This window comes from Melospiza melodia, chromosome 6, assembly GCF_035770615.1.
Source record: "Melospiza melodia melodia isolate bMelMel2 chromosome 6, bMelMel2.pri, whole genome shotgun sequence".
In the NCBI taxonomy this organism is placed as follows: domain Eukaryota; kingdom Metazoa; phylum Chordata; class Aves; order Passeriformes; family Passerellidae; genus Melospiza; species Melospiza melodia.
In genome coordinates, this window is record NC_086199.1 from 70,696,180 (window position 1) to 70,710,139 (window position 13,960).

The 13,960-nt window shown below is 40.1% G+C and overlaps 1 protein-coding gene across 8 annotated transcripts in view; it reads left to right on the forward strand.

Annotated features, from left to right (window-relative positions):
- PHF21A (PHD finger protein 21A) overlaps positions 1-12,513 on the forward strand; it is a 124,577-nt gene extending 112,064 nt beyond the window's left edge. For 5 of the 8 annotated variants that reach the window (XM_063159003.1, XM_063159006.1, XM_063159007.1 and 2 more), the window contains 5 exons: positions 2,040-2,203; positions 6,771-6,926; positions 8,530-8,605; positions 8,938-9,041; positions 10,923-12,513. In XM_063159003.1, the coding sequence (XP_063015073.1) occupies positions 2,040-2,203; positions 6,771-6,926; positions 8,530-8,605; positions 8,938-9,041; positions 10,923-11,177 (755 nt within the window). In that variant the 3' untranslated portion in view covers positions 11,178-12,513. Of the gene's footprint in view, positions 1-1,949; positions 1,973-2,039; positions 2,204-6,770; positions 6,927-8,529; positions 8,606-8,937; positions 9,042-10,922 lie in introns of all 8 variants that reach the window. The other 3 variants (XM_063159009.1, XM_063159010.1, XM_063159011.1) reach the window with 1 other exon arrangement.
- Positions 12,514-13,960: the final 1,447 nt, after the last annotated feature.

Sequence of the window (13,960 nt, forward strand, 5' to 3'; positions counted from 1 at the left end):
TGTGACAAAAGTCTTGTTTCCTACTGGGAATAGGAATGAGTCCTTCAAAAGAACTTGCCCTGGGTGAGAAAAGCTATCGTGCTCACACTAGGTACTTTAACTGCAACCAGAGTGCCACTTGTCCTAAAATGAGAGATGATCTTTCATATAGGCATGCAGTACTATTCAGAAGAAATCCTTCTGTAGAACAGGTAAAATTTTAAGACTTAGTTTATGGTGAAACAGGTGAAGCAGAACAGTGTGGGAGAGAATATGATGCCATTATTTGTGCATGGCATCAACCACACCTACCTGACAATGTTTACCTGATTTTTGATGATTTTCTACAGTCCTTAGAGACTCATAATACCTTCTCTATCCTAAGTTTTCTGTCTAAAAAAGTAATAAATCAAATTAAAAAAAAAATTTAAAAAAAACAGTCTCTCATCTAGCACTGACCAGTTCCATTATTTTTGGGGGGTTTTGTCTGCAAGATGAAATATTAATTTGACATATTCTGTTCTTGATCCATGTTTTCAGTCCAGCAGACAATGTGGCAAAGCTGACACTTCTGCAGCTATGCTGTTTTTAAATAAAAGATGCTGCTATCCCCTAAAAACATTAAATGTATTTTTTTTAATAATATGATGTAGATTTTTAAATAGAGGGTTTTTGCATTTACTCTGTGGATAAGTAAATGTTCCTTCTTCTAGTAATGATTTCTTAATTTTATTTTAGACCTTATAGTGAACAATTACTGTATCAATGAAAATGATTGCATGCATTTGTACTTGATACTCTCTTACCCTGATTTTGCAACTGACTATTATACTTTCTATTTTTTTCATCATACCCTATTGTGAGTGAGCCTTTATGTTGCATCAGTACCAAATTAGGAGCACGTGTTTTCAATTGACAAAAGATTTGGAAGTATACATTTGTTTTGTAATTTAATACAGCAATATATTGAGTGAAAAGCTTTTGTAAGCATTTGCCCTTGAGAGCTTTAGTTTAATTATAGATGGTGCTGAGCATGTCAGAAATTTCACCCGTGGACATCACTAGCAGAAATCCATTTCCAAGGACATACTTAGTGCTGGAACATATCCAGACCTTAAATGCAAGGTTTAGCATGTTAATAGGTATAGACTGACAATCTGTAAACATAAGATCTGGGGAATTATTCCTAGATCCTAACTCCTTTATGTTTACATATCTATAAATTACCTGGGAGAAGGAAAGCAGAAATGATGGTTGCATACTGGGTTTTTTGCTGTCTTGCTTTGCATTTGTAATTTTATAAGAATTGTATGAAGACATTTTGCACATCTGCTAGTCTAAAGGAGTATCTAGGCATTGTGCATAATCAAACATACTTGGCTGAGAAAGTCTAAGAAAGAACACAGAATTTGGAGTGGGTTACAGTAAAAGACCAGTGATAGGTTAAAACTGATATTATTTGTGGGTCAGAAAACAAAACCTGTTCTTAGGTAGTCTAATTTAAAAAATGTACCGGTAGGGTAGAAAGTGCTGATCTGAGAACTGAGAGGTTTAAAAAATGGGGAAGTAGGGGAGTGGTGAGTGTTGGCCTCTGATAAAGGATTTAACCTCTGTGTAGATTTATGGCACTTAGAAAGATAGGGAGGTGTGGAATAACAGCAGAAAGGATTTAATAGTAGTTATTGTAGCTTCTGTGGAGCTTCGATGCCAACATTTTTCCCCTCAAAACTGAATAGCCTCATTTTTAGGAGTAGCAACTGTCCCCATGCTGCTTTTGTGGGAATAATTCTTTGACCCTCTACAGACCTTATTTCTGTTTCCTTCTGAAATACATCTTTTAAATGTTCTTTCCTTGCAAAATTCTACTTAAAGATTTCTAAAAAATGTTTAAATCTTTGCTTCTGTCCTTCCACTTATGACTTTTATATTAACTTCCTCTCTGTGCTACATCATTTCCTTTTTCACGCTAGCCAATGAGGACCACTGGCCAAAGGTATGTAAGATCATTTTTCCTTTCTTTTTTTTTTGTTTCGTTTGTGTTCCCTGTTGTTAATATGTAGGTCGTCCACCTAAATACAACACGGTGTTGGGGTTCGGGGCTTTGACCCCCACGTCCCCTCTCTCCAGTTATCCCGACTCCCCTGAAAATGAAAAGACAGAGAGCACATTTACTTTTCCCGCAGCTGTTCAGCCTGTGTCCCTGCCTAGCCCCAGCTCCACAGACGTAAGTAACTCTTGGGGAGGGGTTACTGTTAGAAAGTTACTCAAAACAGGCACAAGGAAAATCATTGCAGGTTTTGTTTCTTTAATCTCACTCATCATTTGTCCTGATTCGGTGCAGTGAAACAGTCCAGCATTTTTTAACACCCTTTTTTCCTCCTGCACCTGAGTTGTTATCCTGATGAGATTTTATTTATAACTCCTTCAGTGGATTGAAACATTGGGAGGCACCAGGCATGCTAGATGAGCTCATTTCCTTTGTGTAGTTTCTGAGATCTTGTCTGACTGAATTGAATCTGTCATCCATGGAAAAGGGCCAGGGGGTGTGTGGGGTGGGCGGGGAAGAAGAGAATGAAAAGTATTAGTTACTGGCCATAATAACAAAAAGTTGTGTTTTTATAATGAGAGAAGGATGGAAACTGCTTCATCATGCAGAACAGCCAGGAGCAGCATTTGTGGCACTGATTTGGCAGAAAGTGTGTAGGACTTTTCAGTGGGGGTAAAACAGTCCTCAGGAGCTGGAATGTACTTTCATTTAGGAGCTTGCTTTTAGAAGACTGGTATTTACAGGCACAGCTTAAGAATCAAAAGGTGCTTGGTTATTTCTTCACACTGGTGCTACACTCTCCTTCTGAAGTTCTTCTTTTAGAAAAGACAGTCACATATACTTGAGGCCCAACCATCTGAAATGGCCTTTAAGGAAAAGCTGGGTTGTTCTATTTTCATCTGTCTAGTGGCACCACTGTAAGTACATGGACTGAGAGACCAGCTCTACTGACCATGTAGAACAGGGAATAGAGGCCAGTTCCTGGACTCTGAACTGTACTTGTTCTGCAGGAATTGGAGTAGTGCAAGTGTGTCTGAAGCACTGAAATAAATAGATGCAATTCAGATAGCCAGGGAATACACATGTGGAATTACAAGGTTCTCTTTTATATAGTCATTTTTTAGAGCAGGATAGCACATGACTGCAAAAACCCTTTCTTGACAGCCAAATAAATGGGACTGTGGAATAGCCCCTCATGGATGTGATGGGACAGCTCCATCTCTGGGGACTTTTAAAAATATGAAGTACAGATGACTTGTAAATGTGCTGAAGAGTTTACATAGTTTACACTGGCCCCGAGAGAAGGACTGGATAATGTGGTGGGGGTCTTTTCCATCTCTCATGTGTGTGTATACTGCTCAGTCTTTTCCTACTGTGTAAGAGCTCTCAAAAGAGTATGATGAGTTGTTGCCCTATTTCTGCAGTGCCTATGAAAATTGCAAATCAGGCCAAGCACTTGGCATGAGGCACAGTGGACAAGAACACTGAATTTTGAAATTTCCCTGAAATGTTATTCTCTGAATGACAGGGAGAAATTTTGAAGGGAGGATGAAGCAGAAACTTATGATAGGATTGGTGATAAGGATGAAGGGGTAGAAAGTAGGTCTAGAACCTGGGAAAAGGAAGGAAATAATGCACTAGGCAGGATTGAGCAAAACCTCTTTTTTTTTTCTCTCCCTTTTCTTTTCCCTTTTCCAATTTGGTAATTGTCTTGCCAAATGGTTATGTGAGCCACTTATGAGGCACTTGATTATGTGTGGTTCTCCCTCATGCAGTAGTGGCACATTCACCCCAAAAATAGCAATTGCCTTTGAAGGTCAATTACTCAGCAATAAGAATTGTGCAAAAAACTCTGTTTTAGTGATGATTCAAATATTTGGTCACAAAATGCCTTCTTATTAGTGAACATTTATATCAAAACAGTGTTTCAATTGAGAGGAGCATTGTAGAACTTTCAGATTGCAAAGTCAAGCCCTTAAAAGTTAGAATATGCCAGAATTCTGATTATTTAATTCACTTACATCATACACTATGATCATCTTTATTTATGTGATCATGAACAAATGTTGCAGAATATATAGTTTTCCCATTTTATTCCAGTTAAATGTACATATAAGTATAGATATTACAAACTCAAGCACACAATCTGCTTTTGTTACTGAATTATTCGGTTCAGTTGCCTAAAGCCAGGTCCCACTGCTCTAGACACTTTATCAAAATAAATGAACCTGTTAGCTGTCCAGAAAGCTTAAATTTATTTTCCCTTGTGAGACCCTTCCCTGGTCCCTTGTGAAGAGGAAGTAGAGCAGAAAGTGACGTTAAATCACCTTTTATGGTATCTGTTCTGAAATTACTCTTCGGTCACTCCAGGCTGTAGCATGTCTGAGCAGCCTCAGTGAGCTCTGCCCTTGCCTACACAAAGCTGCTTCAGAAGCTGAGGTCAGTGGGTGCATGGCACAACACCAATACCAGCCCTCCCTTTATGCATATATTTATGAACTGTCCTTAAGACCTGGGGCAATTCTTTGGAATCAAACACTGACTGGGGTTTTGGTAAGGACAGTTGCTAACTCTGAGGAATTGCCCTGAATTTTGCATTACCAAAAATAGGACTGTGGTTTCTGGGCATGTGTGTTGGCATCTCTGTGCATTCAGCTGCACTGTGCATTGGTCACCTGTATCACTACAGGTTTTTCAGCACTCAGTTGAATTTGGGACATTCTGGGTCTAAATTTCTAAATGTCTCCACTTAAGAAGAAACTGCATATGTGTCTCTTTTGTAGGGCTCTTTCTGCAGGTTTGGTTTTCAGGTTTGGTTTTCAGCACACCAATATTTTGCGCTTTGTTACCAAGAGCCATTGTGTAGTCTGTGGCAACTAATGCATCTTAAGATACGTAATTCTCTAGAAATTTTTTTCTAAAATGAGAGATTCCCCTCTTAAACTTCTCCTTATCTTGAAGAGGATTTTATTTTAGCTTATATGATATCTCTTGCCTGCTGCCTTTTCCTTGTACTCAGAGAATGCAGGATGGAGGGAAAGAAGTTCTTCCCAGCCTGGTTACAACACATCACTTCACAAGCAGCATGAAATGTCACTCATTTAGGTCTTCATTTAACACTGAGGAACTCTTTGGTTTTAAAGGTGTAGTAATACCCTAACTCAACTCTCAACTCTCCCAGGGAGTTAGGGACCCAAAATATGGCGCTGAAAATTCACTGAAGATTGATCCTTTACACAACATGAAATCAGTGTTAACTTTGGGAATTTAGAAGAGCTTTCCCTTTGAAGAAGGGCCACATCAGCAATAGAACTGGGAAGTAGAAACCTGAGCAGATTGCTCATGTGTCATTCTTACATGTGCATTATGTCATCCATAGTGGAGATTACTGTAGTTTTTCTTGTCTGGCACCTTAATATGTGAGTGCATGGCCAAATCTGCTATCCCTCCAAACTGAGAGAAATTGTTTGCACGTGTGAAGAGACGATCTGTGCCAAAATGAAACCTTGCATAGGCTGGTATTTCATTCAGGAGAGTGTGTACCCACAGTTCTGCTCCACACACACATCTTATGATTGCAGTCTTGCAGATCTGGGTGTGTATGAAACTTTGCTGTGAGTCAGTGACAGGGTGCACTTCAGACACCAGATGGGGCCTTGGACATTACAGGGTGCACGTTGTTGTGACAGGGTGCACTTCAGACACCAGATGGGGCCTTGGACATGTGGAGTTGCCAGGAGAGGCCCGTGGTCGGAGGAGAGGGTGGGGTGCCCCTTGCTTCCTCTAGGATCACTGAGCCACCTTTCTATCATGTCTCTTCATTCAAATATCTGAAAATCAAATCAAAACAGGAGGAAAGAGAGAGAGAGAGAAAGAGAGAAGAAGAAACAAAAATCAGACCTGCCTTTTTGAGATGTTAATGGCTGTAGAAAAGAACTCTCTCTGATGGAAATGCATAGTAACTAAACCTAGTTGTTTTAAAAGACATGGCTAGTCATTTTTCCAATTTTTTCTTTTAAAAAATGTTAGAAAATCTCTCTTGGTACTCTTTCATCCTAGCTCTCAGTCTATGTTAGTGATGAAACAATCCACTCTCTGTAGACAATGAGAAAGTTTTGAGTCACAGCTTTTTTGGTGCAACTTGAGGAAGCCTAAGTGAAGTAAAAAGAATTGTCTCAGAACATAATTCATTCTATTCTTTTTCATTTAGAATCACAACACCTTTTCCTTACAGTTTCATTTTTAAAGATGACCTAAATATTTAACAGTGTTCTTTAAAGTCACTCAGTTGGGGTTTCTTACATACTATTACTGGCAAGAGACAGCCTAATCAGCATTCTGGGAGTGGAGTTGGGCTTACATCCAAAAATCAGGAGGGTTAAGAAAGTGGGTAGCTCATCACTTCAGGCAAATAAAAAGATCAGGGTAAAGAGGAAATCTTAAAGAAGAAAGGCTATGGGGTAGCAGTAGTTAAGAGAAGCTATAGTAATAAGTGTTTGCTGTATCATTTTGCCTTGGGAGGACAGAAGAATGTTTGGGAGGAGAGATGTTAGTGTTTCTGACATCTGGCATGGTTTTCCTGTTTCACAGTCTAAAAAGGGCTTAACCTTTTGGAATCACCTTAAAAATAGTTGGTGCTGTAAACCTTGAATTCAACTAAGATGTAGATATCAAATGTCAAAGTTCACTTTTTGCCTTCTCTCTTGCATTCTCTCACCCAAACCCTTTCCCCTCAATTTTGTAGGGTGATATCCATGAGGACTTTTGCAGTGTTTGCAGAAAAAGCGGGCAGTTGCTGATGTGTGACACATGTTCACGTGTTTATCACCTGGATTGCCTGGACCCGCCTCTGAAAACCATTCCTAAGGGCATGTGGATCTGTCCCAAATGTCAAGACCAGGTATGTGCAATGCATGTGAAAATTTTTTGGTGTTGAAGAAAATAACCAGATTGCTTGGGTTACTTAGACCAAGACAGCCTGACACTGAACAAATCTATTTCATGTGCAATAAGGCTTGTGTGAATTTAATTGAATTATTACCTCTGTTGGAATGTGTGCTAATCCAAAACTGTCAGGTCTTGCTTCTTAATTCATGGTCTTTATTTGTTACCCTTATCTTTTTACTCTTTTTCTGGATCAAAGTATGCAGACTTTTTGAAAGATTATCTACCACCCATAGAAATTCTGCTGTTCATTTTAAGCTCATTGTTTCTTCAAAAGTTATTAGCATATTCTTCTGGACAAATAAATAAAGCATTTGCACGAGCCCACCTCAATAGATAGAGCAAATATAAGCCCCTGCTTGCTTATATAAATCAAACATTAGAAGGTCTGATCGCTGTCTTCAGTGATCTCTTCAATAATATCATCCAGCATCAGTATAATGAGCATAGGTGAACAGTTTCCTTCTAGATCATTCTCTGAAAATGTACAGTTGAAGTGAGCAGGTTATATTTTAATATTTTGTTTATAATTGCATTGAGATTGCATACAAGATGAAGAAGTAAACTGTTGTATTCCTAACCCTTCCTTGGAGCTCTAGGAGTTGCAAAGGGTTGTTGATAATAGGCAGTCTGGAGCTGTGTCCTGTCTAACACAGCTCATTGCTTGGTCAGCCACATGGCCTTTGGTGCACCAGTGGTAACATGAGAAAACAGCCTGACCTATGATGTGCTGCTCAAAACAATGAAAATGCAAAACTCAAGTGACTTGGTCAGTAGTTGCCAGAGAGGAGAGAGTATTTGACTTGGGTACTCCTGCTCTTGCCTACTCCCACCTTATCCCTCCTCTTCATGTCTCTGTGATAGCTTCCAACAAAATTAAGGAGGAAATCTGAGTAACTTCACTGTAAACTGACCAGGTCCTCTGTCTTCTGAGACACCACTCTGATCCTGTGTCTTTCCTCTTAAAGTTTGTAAGTTTGTTAGGAAGCAAAATGTAGGAAGGGTCTGAAAGACATAAATGGTGCTTGCACTTATAAAAAGAGTTTGACAAATCTATTAAGATGATTCTGATAAGAAGGAGTGATGGGACAATTTCATGTTTTATTAGCCAGAAGTGTGATGTTTGAATGTAGGGTGCGGAGACTCAGCTGCAGCATGAAAACTTCTTTCCCAGAGCAACTAAGATCAGCAATTTGACTGAACCATGAAGTAATGTTTATGTCTCCTGGCAAGTTTTGAGTTCAGATATACTATCCTTTCATTCCTCTTTTAAGTTGTTCAGTATCATTAGCAGACTTTATTTGTGGCTATGGAGGGAATTTAGGAAAATGCTGACATTTGTAAGAAATAGGCTTGCTTTGTGGGAGTCACAATACAGTTGTGAATAATTCCCTCTGTTAAATCTCAGATCAGGTCTGTGAAGCTTCTTGTTAACAGGGCTGAGGCTAATGATAGCCATGAAAGAAAATCCTCAATCTTTCCCTCTTTCCCTCTCTCCTTTTTGCTTTCTCTGAGGTAGGTTTTTTACCAGCTAAATCTCTATGAAAATTTTCTTTCAGATGCTAAAGAAGGAGGAAGCAATCCCATGGCCAGGAACTTTAGCAATTGTTCATTCATATATTGCATATAAAGCAGGTAAGAAAATGATGAAGACTTTTCTTTCACTTTTAATAATGGAAGATGTTATTTTTGGAGTGGGATAGAATGGTACTTCCTTTACAAAAGGAAATTTTGTCATAAAAAAGGAAATAACCTTAATCACTAGTGAAGTGAAAATAGCAGGCTAAATATTTCTTAAGCCTGTCATGCTCGTGTATGTAGGTAAAATTTTGGGAGTGATTCAGTGCACAAGTTGTTAAGCATTGGTTTAAACACAATTCCCCTCTTTACATGAAGCAGTTTAGACCCTCTATCCACTATTGTAAGAGAAATATTTAAAATATTCTGTTTAATATTCTGTTTTGCAGCAAAAGAAGAGGAAAAACAGAAACTACTTAAATGGAGTTCAGATTTAAAACAGGAAAGAGAACAACTAGAGCAGAAGGTCAAACAGCTCAGCAATTCTATAACAGTGAGTATTGTCCTCCTAAATAACCCATGACCTGTGTTCTGGTGCCACAATGCAGGGAGAAAACTATTATAGAGCAACTCCATCTACTAGACCTGTCATCCACTGGATTTATTTAGAATTGAGTGAGTACTTTCCTTTGCTTTTTAGGACTTTGGGGAGCAGGAATGAAATAAAGGCAAAATGTGCTTACATTGAGTCTCTCACACATGATCCTTGCTGAACATGTGGTAGATGTATGGTGACATATAACATCAGCAGGTGACAAAAATGACCCAGAGTGGTTTTGTCCGTGGGCAGTAGATGGAGTCCAGCTCTAGTGGCTCACTTTAACAAGAATGGTTTGGCCTCTGTGTATAGTGACAGTTTCAGCCTTGGTGCACTCTCCAGACCTTTCTGATGCAAAAGTGACCATTTCCTTGTGGCTGACTCTCAGGACCTTGCTGTGTTGCCTTGGCAGTCAGCAGCTGGACACTGCACATGCCCCTGCATGATATTAACTAGACAATGTCATACTTCAAACCAGAAATCTTGGCTTCCACCTTAGTTTATTGCAGTAATTGGAACATACATATTGAATTGGTCACTCTTCTCACCTTAATGTGCAGATTAGTCTCTTGAGATGCCAGTATAAAGTTTGAGCCCCTTCTTGGTGCAGCCCTAGTCAGTATCACATAATGAAAATATAATCTCCTGTATGGCAACATCTGTAAGGTTGGATTCATAATTACAGACTTTTTAGATACAGATGCACTTTCCAGGCTGCACTTTTCCTGTCTTTGCCTATTAGAGCAGAAGTGTCCCATTTTTACAGACCCCTCAGTGCTGTCAATACAAATAAAATGATTGTGAGGGGCTGGCTAACAGTGCTGGGGACTGTCACCTTCTGGTTAGCAGTAGCTGAGTGTAACCTGAGCAGTACTAGATAACTATCAACATTTCTCAGTGGTGTACCCAGGCAGATGCAAGGCTTTAACATGAGGGATTGGCAGTGGTCAAGGAGAATGTTCATATTGGACCTGTCCAAAACAGGCATATTAGGTCTAGATGCTTTAGGGTTATTATGATGCCATGAGCTACATGTGAAAACATTAAAGCTAAAACCAACAGTATCTGGAGATCAGTATGGAAAAAAGGTTTTAAAAATCTAGGAAGCTTGCCATCTTCATCTAAAAACCTGAATGTAACAGACATAGCTACTGTTTCCTCATTTTTGTGAGTTTCAAATATACATATAAGCAGTTTTTCACTCTTGAAACATCATCTGTGGGCTTTTTTTAAAGTTACCTGTCCCTGGCACTTAGCTGATGAGCTAGCTATGTTACTAACACTTCTAAGAGAATGAAGTGGCCACAAAATAAGATTTTCAAGTGAGGAGGAGTTTGGTTTCCTTTTCAAGTGCCCTTTTACTTATTGAGAGAAGGAAGTGATGTTCCTGCTAAAATGTGAAAGCAAAGGCTGTATCCCATTAATGGTTTGCACGCACACTGTCAGCAGTCAGCTGCAGTGGGATGCCTGAGCTTGCAGATCTGAGTTAAAGAAATTTCAGTAATGCAATACTAATAGAAAAAATTGTAAGAACATACACTTGGAAGTTTTCCTTCAAAAGAAACACAAAAGGATGGAGCTGTCTGTGTTCATTTGCACACCTTGGAATGAAAGGGAGCCGTACAAGGTGACAGCTATTTTATTTCCTCAGCCTGCAAATATGAATTCTCCTCTGAAGACAGCCTAGAGACTCTTTTCTTCTAGGCTGGAAAAGTGAAGTTGCAGCTGCAGTCTTTTCTGGGTACTTACATTTAGATCTGTGAACATCATATTCCTTTGCTTGCCTTCTTTCATTCATAAGCTCGAACTTATTACTGGTTTTCTGCTTTGCTGTAGAAATGCATGGAAATGAAGAATACCATCCTTGCAAAACAGAAGGAGATGCACAGCTCCTTGGAGAAGGTAAAACAGCTGATCCGCCTCATCCAAGGCATCGACCTTTCAAAACCCATAAACTCTGAGGTCAATTCAGTAGCCATCTCCAACGGCATGGACTCCACTAACAATACTAATGCTGCCACCTCCACCTTAGCCCCCTCCCCTTCCCAGAGCTGCATGGTGAACTGTAACAAGGGCGATGAGACTAAATAACACAGCCAAGTTAAGAAGGAGCCAAGGGAGGTGGCGGCGAGGAGAAAGAGCAAAATAAAGAAACTCTAGAAAAGCAAAACTGGATTTCTTCTGGAAAGTGCAGAATTCTTTAGTTCTTTGGTTCCAGAGAGAGCGTGAAGATGCTTGTGCCAGGCGGCACCGGAGTTTGCCAATCGATCCTTCTTATTCTGTGTGTACATGCGAAGTTTGGATCATGTTACATGAATAGTGCCAGCTGGGGGTTCTTTGCCAGCACCATGCCAAGTGAAATAATATATTTACTCTCTCTATATTTTACACCAGTGTGTGCCTGCAGCAGCCTCCACAGCCACTATAGGTTTGTTTTATTTTTGTTTGGGGTGAGGAGCAGGGATAAGGGAGGAGAGCAGGTTTCAAGTTCCTATTTGCAGAACAGTTTGTTTAGCTAGGGGAAAACAAAAACAAGTCCAAAGAGCCTATGGGCTTTTCCTGTTTCTAAACTCTCAGTACTATTAAACCAAAAAACCAGAAATATAAATTATCAAATCCCAGTGCCCAGAAGGGACAAGTCTATCAAATAAGCAGTATTTACTATTGTTTAGACAGGAGATGTACAAAAGGAAAGGAGATGGACTTTTCACTGAGTAACCAGCACACAGAGTCATAGGATATGCTGAGTCAGGATCACCGAGTCCAACTCCTGGCCCTACAGGACACCCCAAGAATCACACCATGTGCCTGAGAGTCTATGGGTCCTCACACTCATCCAGAAAGTCTGTTTTGGGAATGGGAAAAGAGAGGGCCAGGGTCAGCTTGGAGCATTGGATGGAGGTGTCCCAAGAGAAAATGTGCATCAATTACTTGAAAATGAGATTTCATCCCTTTTCTGTATTTATAAACGACACAGGTATCCTGAACAAAGTAGCACATAACCCAGATGTGTGAACTCAACAGAGAAATGTCCTTTTCTTTCACTTCCTTTCTCTTCTTTTGGTAACAAGAACTAAATAAGGAATAGAAAAGCTGTTTTTCAGGCTGACAGTCTAATTAAAGAGGTAGATGGGACCTTGCATGGTATAGATTAGAAGTAATAGTGTCAGTGAGATACAGTGAGTCTTTGTGAGTCCTTGTGTCATCGTTTTGGGCACTGTTTTTTTATGCAAGGGCAAAATCTTTGTATCTGGGGGAAAAAAAACCAACTTTTTTAAATTAAAAAGGAAAATAAAAGATATTGAGGTCTTCCTAGTGTTACTTAAAATAAGATCAAGGTAAGAAACATTGTAAAAAAAATTACAAAAGTGCTATTTGTTTCCTAAACAAGTGATTTCTATTAAAAAGGTGTCAGAACTGGAGAAAATGCTGTGTACTTAGAATTTTTTAACACAGACTTTGCTTATTTATGATGACATTCTGCTGTATTTGTGTTCTAAAATCTAATGGGACAGTTTCCATAGGTTCTACCATACATCTACTGGCTAAAGTCTAAAGAGAAACAAATCCTGCAGTGCTGGATCTCATCCCTCTGGAGGATCTCCCAGGCTTGTCTCTGCTGTTACCATCTCTCTCCCATTCTTCCATGTGTTTGTAACCCAGAGAAAAGCAATTGGCAGTGTGCTTGTGTAAGGCTTTCATAGTTCTGTGATACAGACTGACTGGAGCTTGAGAATGAGAGACAGTGAGTTGCACTGAAATCACCCTCTGTTATCTCCTCTTGTTCAAGAAGTTCATCTCTAATGTAAAATCTTTTCACTCTGGACAGCAGAGCTTGCCTTGTGCTTCCTGATTGTGGGGTCTGGCTCAGTTTAGGGTGCTGATTCTGTGTCCCAGAGCTGTCTGGTTTCACTGCTGCATTTACATGTTTGGGCAAAGGCCATTTCCACTGGAAGTACCAGGAAAACTCCCTTTACTTCCTTACTTCCCGTGGGAGCAGAGTGAGCCACTGCCAACACAACAAGGTGAGGCAGTGTCCCCAGTGTGGTGGCCTTGAGAGCATGTGTTGGGTGGTGAGGCAGACATGCTCAGCTGTTCATAGTGGAAGATAGAAAAGCTTTACATTTCAAGAATGCATTTCTGAGCAAGTGAATACTCCAGACACCGCATAGCCTGAGAGAGTTTCTTTGCTGCCCCAGCCAAGTGGGCTTCTGTGGGGTTCTTGGAGCTGCTTTAGGTTGCCCTTCCGCCCTTTAAGGACTTCTATTCCTTCTGTAGGAGTGTGCACTATTTTCAGCTCTGGACTCAGAACTGATATCCTGAGTTCTTACATTTGTCTAAGTTGGGAAAGGACTCTTACACACACTTCTGAGCTGAACCAGTGATAACCCTGACTCTGTCTTTTGATGTGTGAGTTCTGTTCTGGAACTAGCAGAGCTGGGAGGATAAGTTAGCAGAAGTGGCAGGGAGACAGCTGGGCAGACACTGTCAAAATGGATCATACTAAAAATGTCCTTCCATCAATCCAGTTACCAATGGGGTATTACCATTGGGCAGCACGAGGCCAGCAACCCACAGCACTTAGACAAAGGACTGTCTGTTTCAAGGGTTGAAGAGAAAAACAAACTGAACATGAGCCTTCTATAGAATATGAGCCATCAGCTAACAGCCAGAGGTATTCAAGAGAAGCTGCCTTTTGGAACATGTTGGTCTTCAGCTGAACATTTGGGTGATTCTCAACAGCATCTTCTGAAGCATTGAGCATTCCTGCTAAGAGACCATCTCCAGGGATAGGTGTGCTGAGTCTTTGTGGTTCTCATGCTCTTACTTCTGGGTTAACCTGAGCTCTCTTGGAAGCAGTGCACTATTTGGAG